Genomic DNA, 19,130 nt, shown 5'->3' with positions numbered 1-19,130 from the left:
GTGTTTGTCTTTACACTTCTCACGTGCCACTTCATGTTGCTTGGTTCACTCATGTAATGTCTTTAACCTATAATCAGCCTTAGTCTACTCTTATCCAGATCACTTCAGGGGAAAAATCTGATCCTAGCTACACCGTCTAAGCATCCTATTGTAGACTTGTGGATCCTAGTTCTGGATGTTTCGTATTTAGCAGTATGGCTTTAAGTAGAAACCTAATTCTTACTGTAAAGGAACACCATATTGTGGTTACTTTAATAATTGCCCAATTATTTCCAGTTAGGCTCCTTGCACAATAATCAGATTTTTTAGTTTTTTCTTTGAAAGCTATAATCTTTACAACATGGAATTAAGTCTTTGGATTAGCAATTTCTTTTGTCTTTATGGCAGAATTTTTGGAATAACGATTAAAATAATTAATATCAACCTCTCCCTCCTGTTGTTAAAAAAAAAAAGAAAAAAAAAAAGCAAAAATCTGAGTTCCAGTGAAGCACTTCCAATGGAAGTGAATGGGGGCCAATCCGTAAAGGTTAAAAACTCACTGTTTCAAAAGTATAGCCGCAAGACGTAAACAATATGCGTGGTAACAAGATTTTAGTTGGATAAAATGGCATACTAACCTTTTCTGTGTAAAGTTATAATTTTACAACTTACAAGAACATAAGAAATCCTGTAATTCGCAAAAACAACATTTTTAACAACTTCACAGCTCCAGAAATACACAAGTTTTAACAGAATTACTGTAAGTGCATTTATAAATTATAAGCATCACATTTCTGTCTATAAACACTACAAAAATTGGCCCCCATTCACTTCCATTGTAAGTGTCTCACCGTAACCTCGATTTGTAACCTTGAAGAAAAGGAGAGACGAGTCGAAATAATTTTTTGTGGTAATAACATTATGCTACAAAAACAGTCGATTGAGCTTAACTTGTATTGTACCTGGAATGTTCCTTTAAAGATTAGTTCAAAAAATTCCATCCTCATATTGTTGCAAAACTGTATGACTTACTTCTGTGAAACAAAAGAGGAGATATTTAAAATAATTGTAGCTACTAGTTTCTCTTCATGCAATTAAAGTTATTATTAATTATTTTAAAGCTTCCAAAGTTAGTTGAGTGAGACTGCTCACGCATGTTTTGTAGTATTTGCTAAAGCGGGCCGTATTTAAAATATAGTTATTTCATTCATTCCAAGTTCATGCAGACAGTGCTGGATAAATGCCTTGTCTGATTCATCCATCTGCACTCTGCAGCTCATGCTACGCAGCCTCCGGGCCAGTGAGTGGAGAAAGGGTGGAGGTCTGACCTGCAGGTGCGTGGAGCTGGATGGGAAGGCCTGGCACTGCTGTAATCGTATCAGAGCCATGTGAAGGCCGATCCTACATGCCAGAAGTACAAGCTCTTCTTTACACATGAGTGGTCGAGGAGGAAGCGTGTTGTGGTCTGTGGACTGCAAGCACAAACACAACTGTTAGCTTGAGTTGAGTAGCAAGTGTAGGCTAATACATTCGATGAATCCAACAATATTGAGTACTTATTGATATTAAAGTATTACCACAATTTAGAGCTACATATAAATCACAAGTCTTTTTGAGAGTGTACATGCATTTATGGAAAATTATATAAAAATATGATGAATATATTAAACATCGCTTCATTTTGATTTTGCACATCATAACGTGTCAAATTAAAGGAACATTACGGGGTCAATATAAGTTAAGCTAATCGACAGAATTTGTGGCATAATGTTGATTACCACAAAAATTAATTTCTACTCGTCCCTCCTTTTCTTTAAAAAAATAGCAAAAATCAAGGTTACAGTGAGGCACTTCCAATGGAAGTGAATGTGGCCTCTTTTTGGAGGGTTTAAAGGCAGAAATGTGAAACTTATAATTTTATAAAAGCGCTTACATTAATTCTTCTGTTAAAACTCATGTATTGTTTGAGCTGTAAAGTTGTTTAAATTGTCATTTTTACAGTTGTTTAAGGGTTTGTTGACATTACATTGTCATCTTAGTTGGCAACAAAGTTGTAAATTTGGCTGTAGTTTTAAACAGAAAAGGTTTGTAAGTGATTTTATCACACTAAATCATGTTTAGACACATATTGTTTGTCTTGTGGCTATACGTTTGAAAAAGTGAGTATTTTATCGTTCAAAAATTAGCCCCCATTCACTTCCATTGGAAGTGCCTCACTGTAACCCTTTTTGTTTTAAAGAAAATGTGGGACAAGTCCAAATTAATTTTTGTGATAATCAATATTGTGCCACAAATGCTGTTGATTGAGCTTAACTTATATTTAATGTTCAATTAAAACTAAGGTAAGGAATGGCAAATGGAAATTACATTAGAATTTTTGTTTTGCAGCTAAAGTTGCACATGTGTATGTAAAATTTAAATTAATTAATTGCCATTTTGCATATTACATTCCATACAGAATTAAGCAAGCCATGTGCATAACTGTGTGCCCTATCCCTGAATAATTTGAATGAAAAGGCGTATATTAAGGGAATAAGGAAATGAGGAAACTATTTCCATTGTGAAAACGATTTTGCCATCTATAACTCCTCAAAAATAATTTCTTCTCCAATTCAGATATACACAAATCCAATATATGGCATGTGAACCACAATACAGTGCATATACTGTATATTATATATGTTTTTTCGCTGATGTAAAAATGTCACATATTTAAACCTATATTTCAAAATATTACATAAATGGCCTTTTTTTTTAATTGTATGTCACAAACAAATATTGGAATTTAATACAGTGGGGTCCAAAAGTCTAGTCTAGACTAGAGTCTAATGGAAGATGCTTGAAAGTCAGAGACTTTAATAGAAGTCGCAGACTTTTAAACCCGACTGTAAATTATGTACATACATGCCCATATACGTGTCCATATTGTAAATTCCAATATTTGTTTGTTTTTTTCAGACTTCTTACCGAGATGCAGCTACCCACTCTGAACCTAGCTTGCTGTCCCATGGCAAGGAATGACACAAACACCAACTGTCGCCCAAGAACTCGAACCCCTATGTTTAAATTGAGTGACAGAAAGATCGGTCTCAGGGTTGTCTGCGTTTGAGCATGGTCTGTCCAGCTCCATGTTCTGATCCTTGCCCCACTCTCATCTAGAGTTTGCCCACCCCAAGCATCCATACTCAACCTGCTCCACAAGAAACATGAGTCACAGCAGAGCTAACAGGCAAACAGAGCACATTCATTGATGTCATTTTTATTTCCACTATTCAATTAACTCATATGATGCACATATCGTATACATTACAATAAAGCTTTTGAGTACTGAGCTAACATAATTAAATCTTTAACCTCTGTTAGATCAAAAAACAGCCCAATTGGGACATTCAAACTGTATCAGTGTAATAGCTATTTGACTCTACCAAATGCTGCTGTTGCCATGGTAACAAGTGGCTCTGCCATCAGACTGGAAGAGGGCTCTGACTGGACAAAGGGGAGCAGTCACATCATCATGTATGATGCAGACCCTTTCCCTCTTACTAATGAGGATAATGATTGCCAGGTTTCCTGAAGGATAGCTATTCCCATGACAATAAGGACAAACAATAGCAATACAGTAAACAATAAACTAACACCTATTCAAATCCTGAGTACATTCTGGCATCAGATCCGACACTAATGGCATGGATGCATAGGTTTGCCAACTGTCTCGTATAAGCCGGGACATCCCGTATATATTGGCCAAAATGAAGGCAGCCTGTATTAATTTAGCAAAACACTTGAGGGACCCCAAAATCAACCAACAGTTCCCCCTCCCCCCTTGACGAAATGCTCAAGGGTGACCACACCCCCTGGTTGGACAGCGCTGTCCTGTATTGAAGCGCTCAGAATGCTCTAGCGCCCTGTATTCACATGCCGAAAAGTTGACTACCCCAGATACAGCATCATGCAGTAGCCTTTTGGTCTGATGCCAATGTAGAAATCCCCTATTTGCTGATGGGATAAATGGTGGGTTAGTGTGATAAAGTGAGTAATTTACAGGTGGTCACATGTAAACTCGGGCTCCACAGCCTTTGGACCGGTGAGTGGAAGATCTGACCAGTACATGGCATCTCAACGTCTAGAAAGAAATCGTTGGGCTGAGAAAGTGTAGCACAAGAGTCGCATTGACCGTTACAAAAGTTAGGGGTAGGTTTAGAGGTAGGTGTAATAAACATGATACGTCAACTCTTGCGAGACTCCCCAGCCCAACAGTTCCCTTCTACGCACAACCATGGCAGTGGCCTGGCTAGGATGAGGTGCATGACCCCCGGAAATATGAGACGACCTGCATTCTACCATTTTTGCTCATAGGCTCTCAATTCTGGGAAAGTTTTTTTTTTTTTTTAAATCACCTGAACCATAAATACAAGGTGACTACTGAAACCACAGCAAAATGACGTCCTGACCATTCTGATTGGCAGAGTGTCCTTCACTAGCAACATTTCCGGTCTTTACACCCTGTTTGAAAAGCAGAGTCATGTAAAAGGATACAAAACTTGAGCCGAGCCATCTGGAAACAAAGTAAGAAATTTATCTCCATTGGAATAGAACTTTTCCAAGAAACCTGAATTGTTCTATAAAAAAAGAGAAAGTCTGTTGATAATACAATTCATGATAATACATTGATCTAATATGGTTAATGTCAGTGAGTTACCTGATGATGAGTAAAGCCAAACCCAAATGACCACAGTGTAGAAGGCCCATCACCTGGCAATTGTTCAGAGCTCTTCTCATGCATGCCCTTTTGAACTTTCCAGATATTCTCTTTGGGCGCACAGTTAGACAGCCGAAAACTTATGACTGTCTTAGTTTTGGACACATCTGGGGAGAAGGACATCCCTTAAAACCATTAATTTACCCCCTAGCATGCTGTTCTTGAATTCAGTCTGACTTCTCAATAATTTGAATAATAATTGTGTGATGATATGCCACACATGCCTCCTTCAAAAAAATCATTTTATTTATTTATTTTTAAGTCAAATTTTGTGTACAAATGTCTTGACATTTGGCAGCCCAGTCAAATAATGAGTCAGGAAAGAGATGTTGAAAATTAAGGCTGATATATTACTTCCATTTCTTCCATCACACTGGAAATGGAAGGTCAAGTTTTGCATTATTTTCCAAAATACATACATATCTAAAATAAAAAAGCAGTTTGCACATGTAGCTTAGAACATATGTCACAAACAAATAGTGGAATTGTAAACATGTACATATATGCCCAGCTTTTTAATAATTTTATATATGCACACTTCCTGGCTAAAAAAAAAAAAGTTTCAGTTTGGATTTAAGGCAGTGTTATGATCTGGGTTTTTTATATAATATGTATAAAATATATACATATTATATATATATATATATACACACAAATAAATAAAATAATAATAAACATACATGATTAAACTAAACTACACTCTCCACATCCCCTCCCCGAGAGTCCCCCCAAAAAACTAAATATTTGCCCCATTTTTTAGCAAATAAGTCCCTAAACCCCAGCCTTCTACTTACCGCCTCTTCAAATGCAGCTACCCTCCCCATTTCCACACACCACTCCGAAAAAGAGGGTGCTCCACTTGACTTCCAACCCCTTAAAATTACTTGCCCGCCAATCATGAGACTGGTCAGAACCCAATTTTTTATGTGATTATCCCCTAAATGCATGACCGCCCCATCACCCAAAATACAGAGTCTGGGACAAAGCAAAACCTGAGTGTTCAAAACATCACACAAATACCTCTGAACCCTCAACCAAAACTCCCGGATCTTAACACACCCCCAAAAGTCATGGGTAGTGTCTCCAACTTCTGATTGGCATCGCCAGCAAGTGGGTGTGTCTTTAAGACCAAGCCTATATAATCTAGAGGGGGTCCAATAAAATCTATGTAAAATCTTAAATTGCATAAGGCGAACCCTTGCATCTCTAGATACAGACTTGACATTTTTAAGAATCTTAGTCCACACTCCATCCTCCAATACCAAATTCAAATCTTTTTCCCATACTCTCTTGAGAGAAGTCAAGGCTCCATCCCCCAGACTCTGAATTAGTAGGGAGTAATACACTGATGCTTCATGGCCTTTTCCAAAAGCAGCTATCACCTCTCACAAAGCACCTGCCGCTTTAGGGGGGTGCGTGCCACTCCCAAAAATAGTGCAGAGTAGGTGGCGAAAACTGAGATCTGGGAATGCCAAAATGTTGAACTAAATTTTCAAAAGGTCTCAATACTCCACCCTCATATAGGTCACAAAGTGCATTAACCCCCCTCACAATCCAATCTGACCAACAAAAAGGGGACTTATTAATACATAGTTTAGGGTTCAGCCATATGCTCGAGGCTGCGTTTAAATAAATATCCGAATTAAACACTCTGGACACTTTTGTCCATATCGAGTGCAAATGCAAAATAACGGGGTGCGACTTAACCTCTCCGGCTAGTTTGATCGAAAGGCTTTGCAGTGGCGAGATAGGGGCAAGAACTTCCTTTTCAATACAAAACCAGGGAGGGGCTCTCACAGGTGGAAGCGATTAATGAGCCAAATGTTTAAGACCGAACGCATAATAATAAAACAAAATCTTGGGTAGGCCTAACCCACCATTGTCAATCGGCCTATGTAACTTATTGAAATTTAACCTGGGGCGCTTACCATTCCAAATAAAGGATTTCGCTATGCTATCAAATTGCTTGAAATAAGAGAGGGGGACATCTACAGGGAGAGACTGAAGCAGGTAATTGAATTTTGGAATACAATTCATTTTAATAACATTAACCTTCCCAATCATCGATAAATGTAATGAAGCCCACCTGTCCACATCACTCGAAAACCGTTTTATTAAAAGGGTCAAAATTAACTCTAACTAAATCAGACAAATTTGCTGGGAATAAAATCCCCAAATACTTAATGCCCTGTTTGGGCCACTGAAAGGCGCCCGGCTGAAAAGCCGTTACTGGACAGTACGCTGTCAGAGCCAAAGCTTCGGATTTAGACCAATTTACTTTGTATCCTGAGAACTTGGAAAAGGAATTAATAATTCTGTGGAGGCAAGGCATAGATCTAGTAGGTTCAGAGACAAATAATAAAATATCATCTGCATCAAGCAGAAGCTTATGCGCCACACCTCCCGCAATCTCCCCTGGAAAATCATCCTCCTTTCTTATCGCGGCTGCTAATGGTTTCAGGGCAAGACAGAACAATAATGGGGAAAGAGGGCAACCCTGCCGAGTGCCCCTATTCAGAGTAAAATAATCTGAAATTAATCCATTTGTTTGTACTGCTGCTACAGGGTGTTTATAAAGTAACTTAATCCAACCAATAAATGTACTCCCGAACCCATACATTTCCAAAATCTTAAAAATATAATCCCATTCTACCATATCAAATGCCTTTCGGCGTCAAGTGAGATGGCAGCAACCGGAGATTGTTCATTCGCCACTGACCACATGATATTGATGAGACACCTAATGTTATCAGAACAGCTGCGGCCCCCAATAAACCCCACCTGATCTATATGTATAAGAGATGTCATAACTTTACTTAATCGATTAGCCAAAATTTTTGACAATATTTTTACATCTAGTTGGATCAGGGAGATTGGACGGTAACTTTTACACTCGCTTGGATCTTTGTCCTTTTTTAGAATCAGACTGATCTGGTTGGAATGTCATGGTTGGAGGAAGCTTTCCATTCTTTAATGATTCTGTATAAACTTCTAACTAAAGTGGAGCCAGTTCTGTAGCATAGGATCTAAAAAATTCTGCGGCAAAACCATCTGGCCCCGGAGCTTTGCCTGTAGGTAGGGACTTAATTACCTCGTCAAGCTCCTCCAAGGTTATCTCAGAATCAAGAGAGTTTTTTTGCTCAATCGTCAGTTTAGGAAGATCTAATGGTTCCACAAAGTTTCTAATATCTTCATCAGTAGACAAAGGTGTGGAACTATAAAGATCAAGATAGAATTCTTTAAAGGCATTATTAATATCAATGGCTGAGGTAAGTATTTCACCACCAGCAGATTTCACTGAGGGAATGGTAAAAAAAGACTCTCTCTGCTTTATATATCTAGCCAAAAGCTTCCCTGCTTTGTAACCCGACTCAAAGTATGACTGTCTTGCCCTGAATAACCAAAACTCCACTTTCCGCGACAAAATAGTATTATATCTATATTTCAATCGGGTCAATTCTCTGAGGCCATCAGCTGACATACGGCGCTTCAGCTCTGCCTCGGCACTTTTAATATTTCCTTCCAGCTCCACGAGTTCTTGTGCTTTGATGAATGAGGCATACTGTATGATCCGGCCCCTAAGAACCGCTTTAAGTGCCTCCCAAGCCACGCCCACAGAGGATACTGAGGACCAGTTGGTCTCCATATAAACACTGATTTCAGTCTTTAACATTTGTTGGAAATCAGGATTTTACAGAAGGGATACATTAAAGCACCAACTATATGATTTATTTTTCTCCATATGTAGCAACACCTCTAAACTCACCAGGGCGTGATCTGAGACTAAAATGTTTCCAATTGAGCAATCAACAACAGATGAAATGAGGGATTTGGATATAAAAAAAATCTATTCTAGAATAAATCTTATGGACTGATGAAAAAAATTTATAGTCCCTACCAAATGGGTTCAAAAGTCTCCAAATATCCGAAAGACCAAGATTTTTACACATCCTGTGAAGCGTCAATGTTGCTCTAGGGGGTTTACACACTTTTGCTTTACTGTGATCAAGGACTGAATCCATCAAAAGATTAAAGTCTCCTCCCAATATTATATCATGAGGGGTGCCAGCGGCTTGCAACATCCCTTCAAGATCTATAAAAAAGCCCTGATCATCAGCATTAAATGCGTAAAGATTAGCCAAAATCAACCTTTGCCCTTGAATTTCAGCTAAAATAATAATGACTCTTCCTAATTTCTCTTTAGTCTGTTTGAGACATTTGAATTGTAGATGTTTATTAATCAATATTATGACTCCCTTGCTCTTACTTGAGCCAGCACTAAAAAAAACATGTCCACCCCATGTCTTCCCAAATTTTTCCACTTCATGCGGAGAGAGATGTGTTTCTTGAAGAAACACTATATCATACTTCTTACGTTTAAGAAAAATAAAAACCTTCCTTATTTTTATGGGGTGCCCCAACCCATTCACATTCCACATGGAGAGAGACAATCTACTCATATTAACAACTGACATATTGATATAATAAAAAAAATAAATTGTGTGTGAAAAACAAAATTATACTGACCACATTCCCCATTAGTGAAACAATCAAACCCCGAACACCTCCCCGAACAAAACAAACAGAAAAAAGAAAAACGTGCACATTAACCCCGCGCATGACACCGCCAACCGGCGACAATCCCTCAAAACTCAAAAGGTCCATGAACGCCCATGAGTCCACACGACAACTTTGCTACCGGATTGCTCAATTTTGCCTCACAAATTTGTGAGGTAAAATTACATAACAGAAAATACTTTGTAAAATAAACCCAGTCAATAGGAAGAATGAACACAAAGAATGTGTAGATTCATTCACAGAACTGTCTCAAAGATGTGATCTTCCCCAAAACAAATTCCAGCTGATATAAAACGTTCAGATATGTTCAGTGAGCTGGCTGTTATGAGTACAGCGGATGACGTAATCATTCCAATGTCCCGTAAAAAAACTAAAAACAAACTACAGCCAGCAGGAGGAATAAGCACGAAGAACGAACAGATTAATCCACAGCTGTTCCAAAGGAATATTATTCAATAGAACAAGCTCCAGCCACTAGGCGGAACCAACACAAAAAGAAACAAAACCGGCATCCCGGTTCCCCAGATGGTCGAGTCAATTCACTCGGAGGCAGCATAAATGTATATTCCATGACTTACACAGTCCGTCAACTTTATAAAAGACATCCTTTGTGTGAGCATGTAGATATTTTGCGGTCATCCATAGTGTCCACTCTCACACTGGCAGGGAACATCAATGCAAAAGTTTCTTTAAGGAAAAGTGTAATTCACAAAACAAGCTCCAGCCGCTAGGCGGAGCCAACGCAAAAAACCCAAAATGTCGCCCAGCTTCCTCAAGAGAAGTACAGCGAGTTGACCCACTCACATGAGAAACACCCAATGGTTTACTCAGACATTGATTCTATAAAAGACATTGCTAGATTTGGACATGTAAATACTTTGTGACCGTTTTTCGTTTCTATTCTCAGTTTGGCCGGAAACATCAGAGCAAACGAGATCTTTGTCTGATGTAAGAGTTTCTTACATTCCTTGAACCGATCACTTGTCAAGTTCGCAAAGTCCGGGAACAAGAAAATATTATGGTTCTTCCAAGAAAGCTTCCCTTTGCTCCTCGCCTGGCACAACACAAGATCTTTATCGGATGATCTTAGAAATCTGGCCAGAATCGGTCGGGGCATTTCTCCCTCAGCAGATCTGTGAGCTGGGACTCTGTGAGCTCGCTCGATTTCCAGCTTGTGGCCTGTTATGTCAAGCAGACTCGGGAAAAGCTCCTCTAGGAATTTCACCATATCTCTGCCCTCCTCATGCTCAGGAATTCCAACAATTCAAACGTTATTCCTGCGGCTTCTATTCTCAAGATCTTCAAGCTTTTCAAAGAGATGTTCCAAATCAACTTTGGTCACGGGCGGATTAGCGGTTAATTCCCTCTCCGAAGATTCCAGAAAATCGATTCGTCTCTCAACATCCGACACTCTTATAACTAGTTCAGAGAATTTTATTTCCATCGCTGTAATCGATTGACGTATTACAGCAAGATCCTCCAAGTCAGCAAGAACCTTTGTCAACATCACCGACATGTTGGACAACTGACGCTGGATCTCCTCTCCCGCCGCGCCATCCAAATCGAGTCCCCGTTCTGTAGGCCTGTCGGGGCTTTCATCCTGAACACATAAGTGTCTTTTAATGTCTCCAGAGCCCGAGGATTTTGACTTTTTTGCCATGTTTTGCATCAAAGAGAAATTGTGTAACTGGGTGTATCAAATTCACCAGATTATAACATGAAAATAATTGAAAATTTAGCAAAGTGCGCAGAGCTCGTCACTCACACGTCTGCTCCTTGCATGGTGTCACGTTACCTCTCGCTCAGCAACGTTATGCGGGAATAAAATGAAGTCAGCTGCCTACCTGAATGTACTGAATGAGCAGGTTATCCCATAAATGGATTTTATCTTCCCTGATGGCACGGGCATACTCCAGGACAACAATGCCAAGATGCATTGTGCTCAAATTGTGAAAGAGTGGTTCATGGAGCATGAGGAATCCTTTACACACATGAATTGGCCACCACTTCCTGACCTTAACCCCATTGAAAGTCTATGGTATGTTCTGGAGAAGACTTTACGGTGTGGTTCGTCTCTACCATCGTCAATACCGCCTTTAGCTTTGATTACGGTGCACATTTGTTGTGTCATAGTTTCGACAAACTTATGCAACATCACAACATTTATTTCCGTCCAGAGTTGCATACATTTTTGGCCAAGATCTTGTATTGATGATAGAAGAGTCGAACTACTCCATAAAGTATTTTCCATTCTTTTTTTGGGCCAGGCAGTGTATTTTCATATGGCCATATATCTAATTTCTGTATGGGCAGTGTGCTCTATTTTATCCTGCAAATTTTGGTGAATGCTGTATTCCAGGTCATCCAGATATCCTATGCATATTACAGAATATTTGCATGAGGTAGTATGCTATTCTGAACATATAGCCACTGCTTGCCCTTATCAGCTTCTTATATCGCTTTATTTTATATACACCCTGTTTATACCTACAGATCTATTAGTGGTTGGTATACAGTCTAGAAGGAGAGATTCAGGTAAATATGTCATAGAAAAAGTGATTTATCACGTCACATGACTTATGACAAGATAAAGGAATGTATAATTAGCCTTAATAATTCAAAGAAACTAAATCTTTAATGTTGGCTCCAACCTTTGTAAACGATCCAGACATTCTGCACAACACATATTGAGGATACTCACTGTTCTTTGCAGCCAAGAAACTGTTGAATCTTTCAATCTCTCTCTGCTGCTGTCTAGAAATATGTCAAAGGTGGGAATGAGAAGAAAATCAAAACTCATTACATTTTTGTAAATCATACTTCATATACAATACAAACCTGTGTTTTCCTCTTTCTTGTGCTATAACTTGTAGCTCTTCGTTCTTATTGGTAAAGAGGTTGTCTAGTCGGTCAAATCCACTAGACCTTCCCGAACGCTTCACAGCCAGATGTTTCTCGTGGGCTACAATCTCAAACAACTCTTTGTATTTCTCACAACAGAAGCCCTGAAGGCAAAATGCAGGTCCAGTTAGACATTCATGGATTCAAGAAAAGTGTTGCAGCTATAAAAGTTTGTGTTGACTCTGTCCTTTCTTAGAAGACTAACCTCTTGTGTCTCTGCATAAACTGAATCCAGAGGAGGCCAAGCTTTTAAACCACAGAATTGACACCATATCGGAGAGTCCCTTTGAGGTTGGCACTGTGTGACACACTAAAGTCATTTATTATGTTGGCTTGATGAAGCCAACACACTGTTATTTTTAATTTAGTGTTAAACTTTCAAACAAGGCTTTGTCAAGCCAACATCAAAGTTTTTCTTGACAAACTTTACCCAACTTATAATAAAAAACATTATGATGCCACAGTTGTGTTTCAGACATATTTTTGAAAAAGGAAGTAATTTTAAAGTAATAGTTTACCAAAAATGGAAATTCAATCATCATTCTGTCATCACCAAAGGAGTAATTTAGCACAATGTTCATGCTGCTTGTTTTCCATGAAATGAAAGTGAATGGGGACTGAGGCTGTCGAGTTCCAAAAAGGACAAAATAAAACCCCATCACAAAAAGTATCATAAAAGTAGTTCATACATCTTATCATATGTCTTAAGAAGAATACTGTGCGTGAGTCATATGGACAACATTTATGGTGCTTTTTCTCATTTTTGAGTCATTCCCTGTTCACTTTTCATTGTATTAAAGCAGCTTGGACATTCTGTCTAACATCTCCTTTTTTTGTCCCACAGAAGAAAGTAAGTCATATGGGTTTGGAACAACTTATGAGGGTGTGTAAATAATGACAGAATTTTCATCTTGGGGTAAACTATCACTTTAGCACATAGAGTAGGCTATAGAAGTTCTTACAAATGTGCTGCACGCTGACATTTTAATGAGAACTGGTGGTTAAGATTTATGGGCTACCTGAGGACTGTACATCCTCTCCTGAGACTCTCTTTTGTATCTCAGGAATCCTGGAAGCCCAATGCGGAGATCTGGCGAGGAATAAATTGTTTGGAAATTCTCCTGCTCCACCTGCTGGACAGTACAAAAAATGGTGTGGTGAGACAAATTCAGAATGGCATAACACCACCACAGTACTCATATAAAGTGCAATTTTTGCCATATGGTGAAATATTATTGTAGAACTCATTTAGCATTTTTACCTATATTTATATGCATGATAAAGAGTGTGTAAGTGTGTAAAAACAGAGAATAAACATCCATGGTTAAATGTTTTCAGATTATCATTTTTATTGGTTAAAACTCAAACACAATACAGAATAAAGCAAAGTATTGTTAAAGGTATTCAAAGTTAAGTAATCATGTCATCACAAGAGTAGCATCTTACACAATCAACATAAGCGAAGAGTGTTCCAAGCTCTGTATCCATCAAGGCAGAATCAGGATCTGATAAAATAACAAGCAACCTGATTATTAATATTTATTAGTAATTACGATCATTGGTACAGAATCTTTTTTGGATCTATGATACGCATCAGGCAGCGTTATAGTATGACTTTCTTACGTAAAACACAAAAGGAGATGTTAGACAGAATGTTGGTCTCAGTTACTATTCAGTTTCCTGGTAACATTTTACAATAAGGTTCCATTTGTTAACATTAGTTAACAGCATTAGTTAACATGAACAAACAATGAACACTACTTTTACAGCATTTATTAATCTTGGTTAATGTTAATGTAAAAATATACTCTCTTTATCTCACTTTTTATTACTTTGTTACAGGGAAAATGTTAACATAACATGCAAACATTCATAGGATTTTCTTCCAATCAATTAACAATTTACTGTCTAAACTGTATTGCATTGTAAAACATAATGAATTTCCATGCTCACCTGACTGAAAAGTTCTCCTTTGATCTTCCATATCATATCTGCATTCCCCTGATCATTACCCTGGAATCATATGTTCACTGTTCCAATGGCCTGGACTAAAATTTCAACTACAGTTTCTTGTCCATCCACAGTAGAGAAAGTTGGAAAGAAAGATATCCTATAAAGTGTGCTTTCCTTTGCCACAAATACAACTAATACTTTCTTTAAGATCAGATTACATCTGATGGAAGAATATTCAAACTCAGTCCTTTAGACTGTTCCACAGCAGTGCATTGAAGGTATGCACCCAGTGAATTGTTGATGGTATCCATGGATATTTGAGAGCCCTTAGGGGAGTTGTCCAGCCTGTAATATATCAAACCCTGTGGGACACCATTGTGGTCAGGCAGACCAGAGTGCCAAAACATCAAGAGCAGAACATTTTATTTTATTTATATGTGGTATATTTAAAAATACTATAATTTTAAACACTATACACTTACAACGGAAGTGAATGGGACCAATTTTTGGAGGGTTGAAAGGCAGAAATGTTAAGCTTATAATTTTATAAAAGCACATGAAAAAAATCATGTATTATTTGAGCTGTAAAGTTGTTAAAATTGTCATTATAGGATTTTGGGGTTTGTTACATAGTCATGGCAAGAAAGTAAAATTGGCTATAATTTTACATACACACACACACACACACAAAAAAGGTTACTAAGTGAGTTTATCATACTAAACTCATGTCCACCTGCATATTGTTTATGTTTTGTGGCTATACTTTTGAAAAAGTGAGTATTTTACCGTTCAAAAATTGGTCCCCATTCATTTCCATTGGAAGTGCCTCACTGTAAAACCAATTTTTGCTTTTTTAAAGAAAAGGAGGGGCCAGTCAAAATTATTTTTTTGTGGCGGTCACAGGGGTTAAATAAGTAATATTGCACCATATTAAAAGAGAGAATGGAATTTATTAAATTAATATACCAGAACCTTTTTATTTCTTAAAATTACACTGTAAAAATACTTTTGTTGCTAATGTAACCAGGTGAATTTAGTCATAATTAGTTTTTAATTTAAAAAGCAGTTACATTTTTTTTTACCTAGCACAAGCTACCTGACAAAAGATTTTTATATGCACTACATGAGAGTGGTAAAATAAGTCAAACAAACAACAGTACTGTCCTTCATAGGCAAAACACAGAAACAACATTTTCCTGGCTGGATAACGTTAAACTGTATAAGCCATCTCAAACCCCGCATTAATACTTAAAGTATATGGCTAATTTGAATTTTCTCAGTCAAACTCCGATGTCAAAGAATCCCTAATATAATTTATATATCTAATGATCATTTAGTGAAGACTTGGAAGCTTTGACGTTTTTTTTACCCATTGTCCCTTGTTCCTGCCGTTATTGTCGTGCGCGGCTTTGCTCAGGCACAGTTATGTCACCCACTGTGATCCAGTGTTGGATGAAAAGCGCGAAAACATTTGCGTGTAGGCGCAAGTTTCGATTGCGCGCATAATTAAAAGAAAGCCTCTTCCACTTTCTGATTCGCGCTATCATACCATAATTATAATATCATAGATCATCATCCAAACATGAACAGACGCCAAATGACAACTTACATTGCTTGACGTCACAGTAAAAACATGAGTGGAAAGTATTTTGCCACATTGAGTTTATGACCAATGACCGGTGGCTACAGATCTAGCCCGGATGACTGACGTGGTTGCCATGGAAACGACGCAACGATGAGCTCCTGTTTCATCTCTTAAGTGATTCGCCAGTAAATTTGAACGTTTACATTTACATATTTACACATTTGCTGTATAATACAGACACCGTAAACATATTTGCCCTGTGAAAAAGTGTGGGGAACGAACTTAGGTTTTATTGAAAGTGAGGGGGACACATTTCCCGCGTCCCCCGTGTACTCTACGCCCATGTCCGTTTCATAGAAATCGCGTTATATGGAATCAACTGCTCACCCGTTTCATAGATCCACAGATATGCAGTAGCACGATTGTTTAGTTTATTAATAAGCTACCCGAAGGGGTTTTGAATCCGGAATCACTCGACCAACACACATGTGTTTATATACTGAATATTTGTGTTGATTCAGTATTTATTTATTTATTATTATTATTATTATTATTATTATTTTTAACAATTAAATGCTTTCTAGCAAATATAGGTACAATGGGATTCGTGAAAATGTAGATATTTTAAACTCTTTTGTAATTTAATCATCACAAATTCAACCGATTTTAGGGATCCCAGACCTCTGAAATCCCAGTTGATCCCCTGGGTGATTAGTATTATGCCACAATTTAAAAAAAAAAAAATCTTATAATGCACTTTAATGTTCGAATTAATTATACAAAACATTTGCTCTCGTACATATGCAACAATCATCAGACCAACTTACTAAATTATATAAATAGAAGATGCAACGCGTTCCTTAAGAGCAAAATGAACTCCTAGAACCTGCCACTTAGATGTAGACACAAATCAGGCAATCGTTGAACGGAACAAGTGACTGGCCGTTCACGCATCAATTTACCAAACGTGTAAGTGATTAAAGCAGCTCAATTACAATACTTATTGTGCACAATGGCCGTGTTGCTTCAATGCTGTCGCACAGAATGGCGCATGGGAAAGGACAGGGAAGTTTATTTGTTATTTTTACCGTCACGGTTACTTTGATACATTGCAAAAGTCTGTCACACTTGTTTGAACCACAAACAACGAGCGATGAAGGCGACGAAATTCTATCAGACCAATATGTGGCAGAAGAAGGTGGATATTTTGAACCGGTAACTAATTCTGAGTACCTTAGTGATGACGGCGATGTTTCAGGTATGGAAGAGGAAGAGGAAGAAGGGGGGGACTTTCTAATTTAAATGCAACTTCCATATGGTGGAATTAAGCACGTAGAGTAGGGATTCTCAAATCCAGTCCTGGAGACCCGACCCACAGCACTGCATATTGTGTATTTTTCGTATATAACACCCCTGATTCAACAGACTCTAAAATGACTGTATAAATTGTGACTTGAGCAACTTTACGGCTCAAGTAATACAAGTTTTAACAGAAGAATTAATGTAAGTGCTTTTATAACCCTCCAGTAATTGGCCCTGTTTGCTTTTGTTACAAGTTATGCTTTTTTATAATGTATTTTGATTAGCAACATTATGCCACAAATGCTGTGGACTGAGCTTAACTTGTACTGAACACAGACAATTCCTTTAAGGGGACCATGCATAATGTGCAGTTGTATTGATCTGTAATTTGGTAATACTTAAGTAACTTCTGATCTGCAGAAAAATGTGAACTTGTCAGTTCTTAAGTTGCTTGGGAGACCATGTCTCCATGACATGTCCTTTTTTGTTTTGTTTTCTTGATCCTTTCAAATAAATGCACCCAATTTATACCTACTACCATAGTGAAAATAGTGGTTATGGGGCGTTTTCAATACAAATTTTGAACGTATTACAGATCTGCTGAATTCAGTTGTTCAAGGTGAACTTGTAAGGTCTGAGGCAGCCTGGGATGCTATGTCTCCAAAGCTGAGATGTGGTGGTGATCTCATGATGTTGCAACTCAGTGGTCCAGGAGTTGCACAAGTTGAGCTTTGTCGAGGTAAGCTGTGAATTTGAGTGATTTAACTGAAGAATGTGATGCCCAAATGGGCTACAACCTGCTGCTGCAAGTGTCCCAATTTAGTACATTTAAGGAAGTCATTAAATCCTTCATCAAAATTTGAGAATGGCTTTTAGTTGGTCTATAATGAGGTCATGCATTTACTTGTGTACTCAAATGAGTTTTCAAAGAGTTAGGTTTCCTGGAAGAGAGAAAAACTTGGATTATTCATTGGAAGTCCTGAAATTGGGTGTATACAACATGTGGACAGAAGTTTGTTTGTTTTGTTAACAGGAAAACTGTACTTGTCTTTATGTGGTCTTAAATCAGAACTCTTGCTAATCCACAGGTAATGATGCACCGGTACCCCTCACTCAGTTGCCACCTCACTGTGGACACACCACACCCACTTATGGAGGCATTGTCTATGCCACACCTTATGATGGTTGTGGGGTTGTACAACAGGTATAACTCTTTCAGCTTCAGCTCTGAGTTTGGGGGGGGGAAATCACTAAATGTCTGTGGTGTCTTTCAGGGAGGGAGTTATGTCATACAGATGCTGTGGCGTGGAAATCTTGCGGTTATCGCTTGTCCCATGACTGCTTCAGCTGAAAATGAAACCATGCCTGGACATCCACTACCTGGATTTCTGCAGATTGTGTTCCCTCACTCTTCAGGCTCTACTTATGACAGCCCACTCCAAACACCCCCTGACACACTGAGCCCAACTGAAACAACGGAGCTAGAGCCATTTCCTGGGTATCTGCAAGGGTTTCCACACCATGTTTCTTGGCCTTCCAACTACCCCCATTTCCATCCTGGTGCCGTTCATCCAAATGCCATGGCCCCCAATTTCAAACCAGCTGGGTTGGTTCTTGAGCAACTGCAACCACAGCTTCCTGGGTACACCCAAATGCTTTGGCCATACAACTACCCTCATTACCACCACCATCATCATCAACATGGCACGCCGAAGCCGACAGCATCAACATTGGTTCCCACCCAGGAACCAACTGAAAAGCCACAGCTTCCTGGGTACACCCAAATGCTTTGGCCATATGACTACCCTCATTACCACCACCATCATCATCATCATCAACATGGCATGCCGAAGCCGACCGAAAAACCATCAGCATCTGTTCCCACTGCAACAACTGCCCAGGAACCAACCAGAAAACCACAGCTTCCTGGATACACCCAAATGCTTTGGCCATATGACTACCCTCATTACCATCATCATCATGGCACGCCGAAGCCGACCGAAAAACCATCAGCATCTGTTCCCACTGCAACAACTGCCCAGGAACCAACCAGAAAACCACAGCTTCCTGGAT

At 38.6% G+C, this 19,130-nt stretch overlaps 1 protein-coding gene across 1 annotated transcript; it reads right to left on the bottom strand.

Moving 5' to 3' along the window:
* Positions 1–19: 19 nt before the first annotated feature.
* On the bottom strand, positions 20–14,206 carry LOC127441138 (glutamate-rich protein 6). Its single transcript, XM_051698353.1, has 9 exons — positions 14,171–14,206; positions 13,237–13,347; positions 12,155–12,321; positions 12,018–12,070; positions 4,679–4,845; positions 4,516–4,598; positions 3,405–3,560; positions 2,947–3,169; positions 20–1,451 (listed from the first exon to the last, which is right to left on the bottom strand). The coding sequence occupies exons 1-9, from the start codon at positions 14,204–14,206 to the stop codon at positions 1,167–1,169; spliced, it is 1,281 nt and encodes a 426-aa protein (XP_051554313.1). The 3' UTR covers positions 20–1,166.
* Between the last annotated feature and the right edge of the window lie 4,924 nt (positions 14,207–19,130).

This window comes from Myxocyprinus asiaticus, chromosome 5 (assembly GCF_019703515.2).
Source record: "Myxocyprinus asiaticus isolate MX2 ecotype Aquarium Trade chromosome 5, UBuf_Myxa_2, whole genome shotgun sequence".
Lineage (NCBI taxonomy): Eukaryota > Metazoa > Chordata > Actinopteri > Cypriniformes > Catostomidae > Myxocyprinus > Myxocyprinus asiaticus.
The sequence above is the reverse complement of the archived record's forward strand: the minus strand, read 5'-3'. Positions and strand labels throughout refer to the sequence as shown.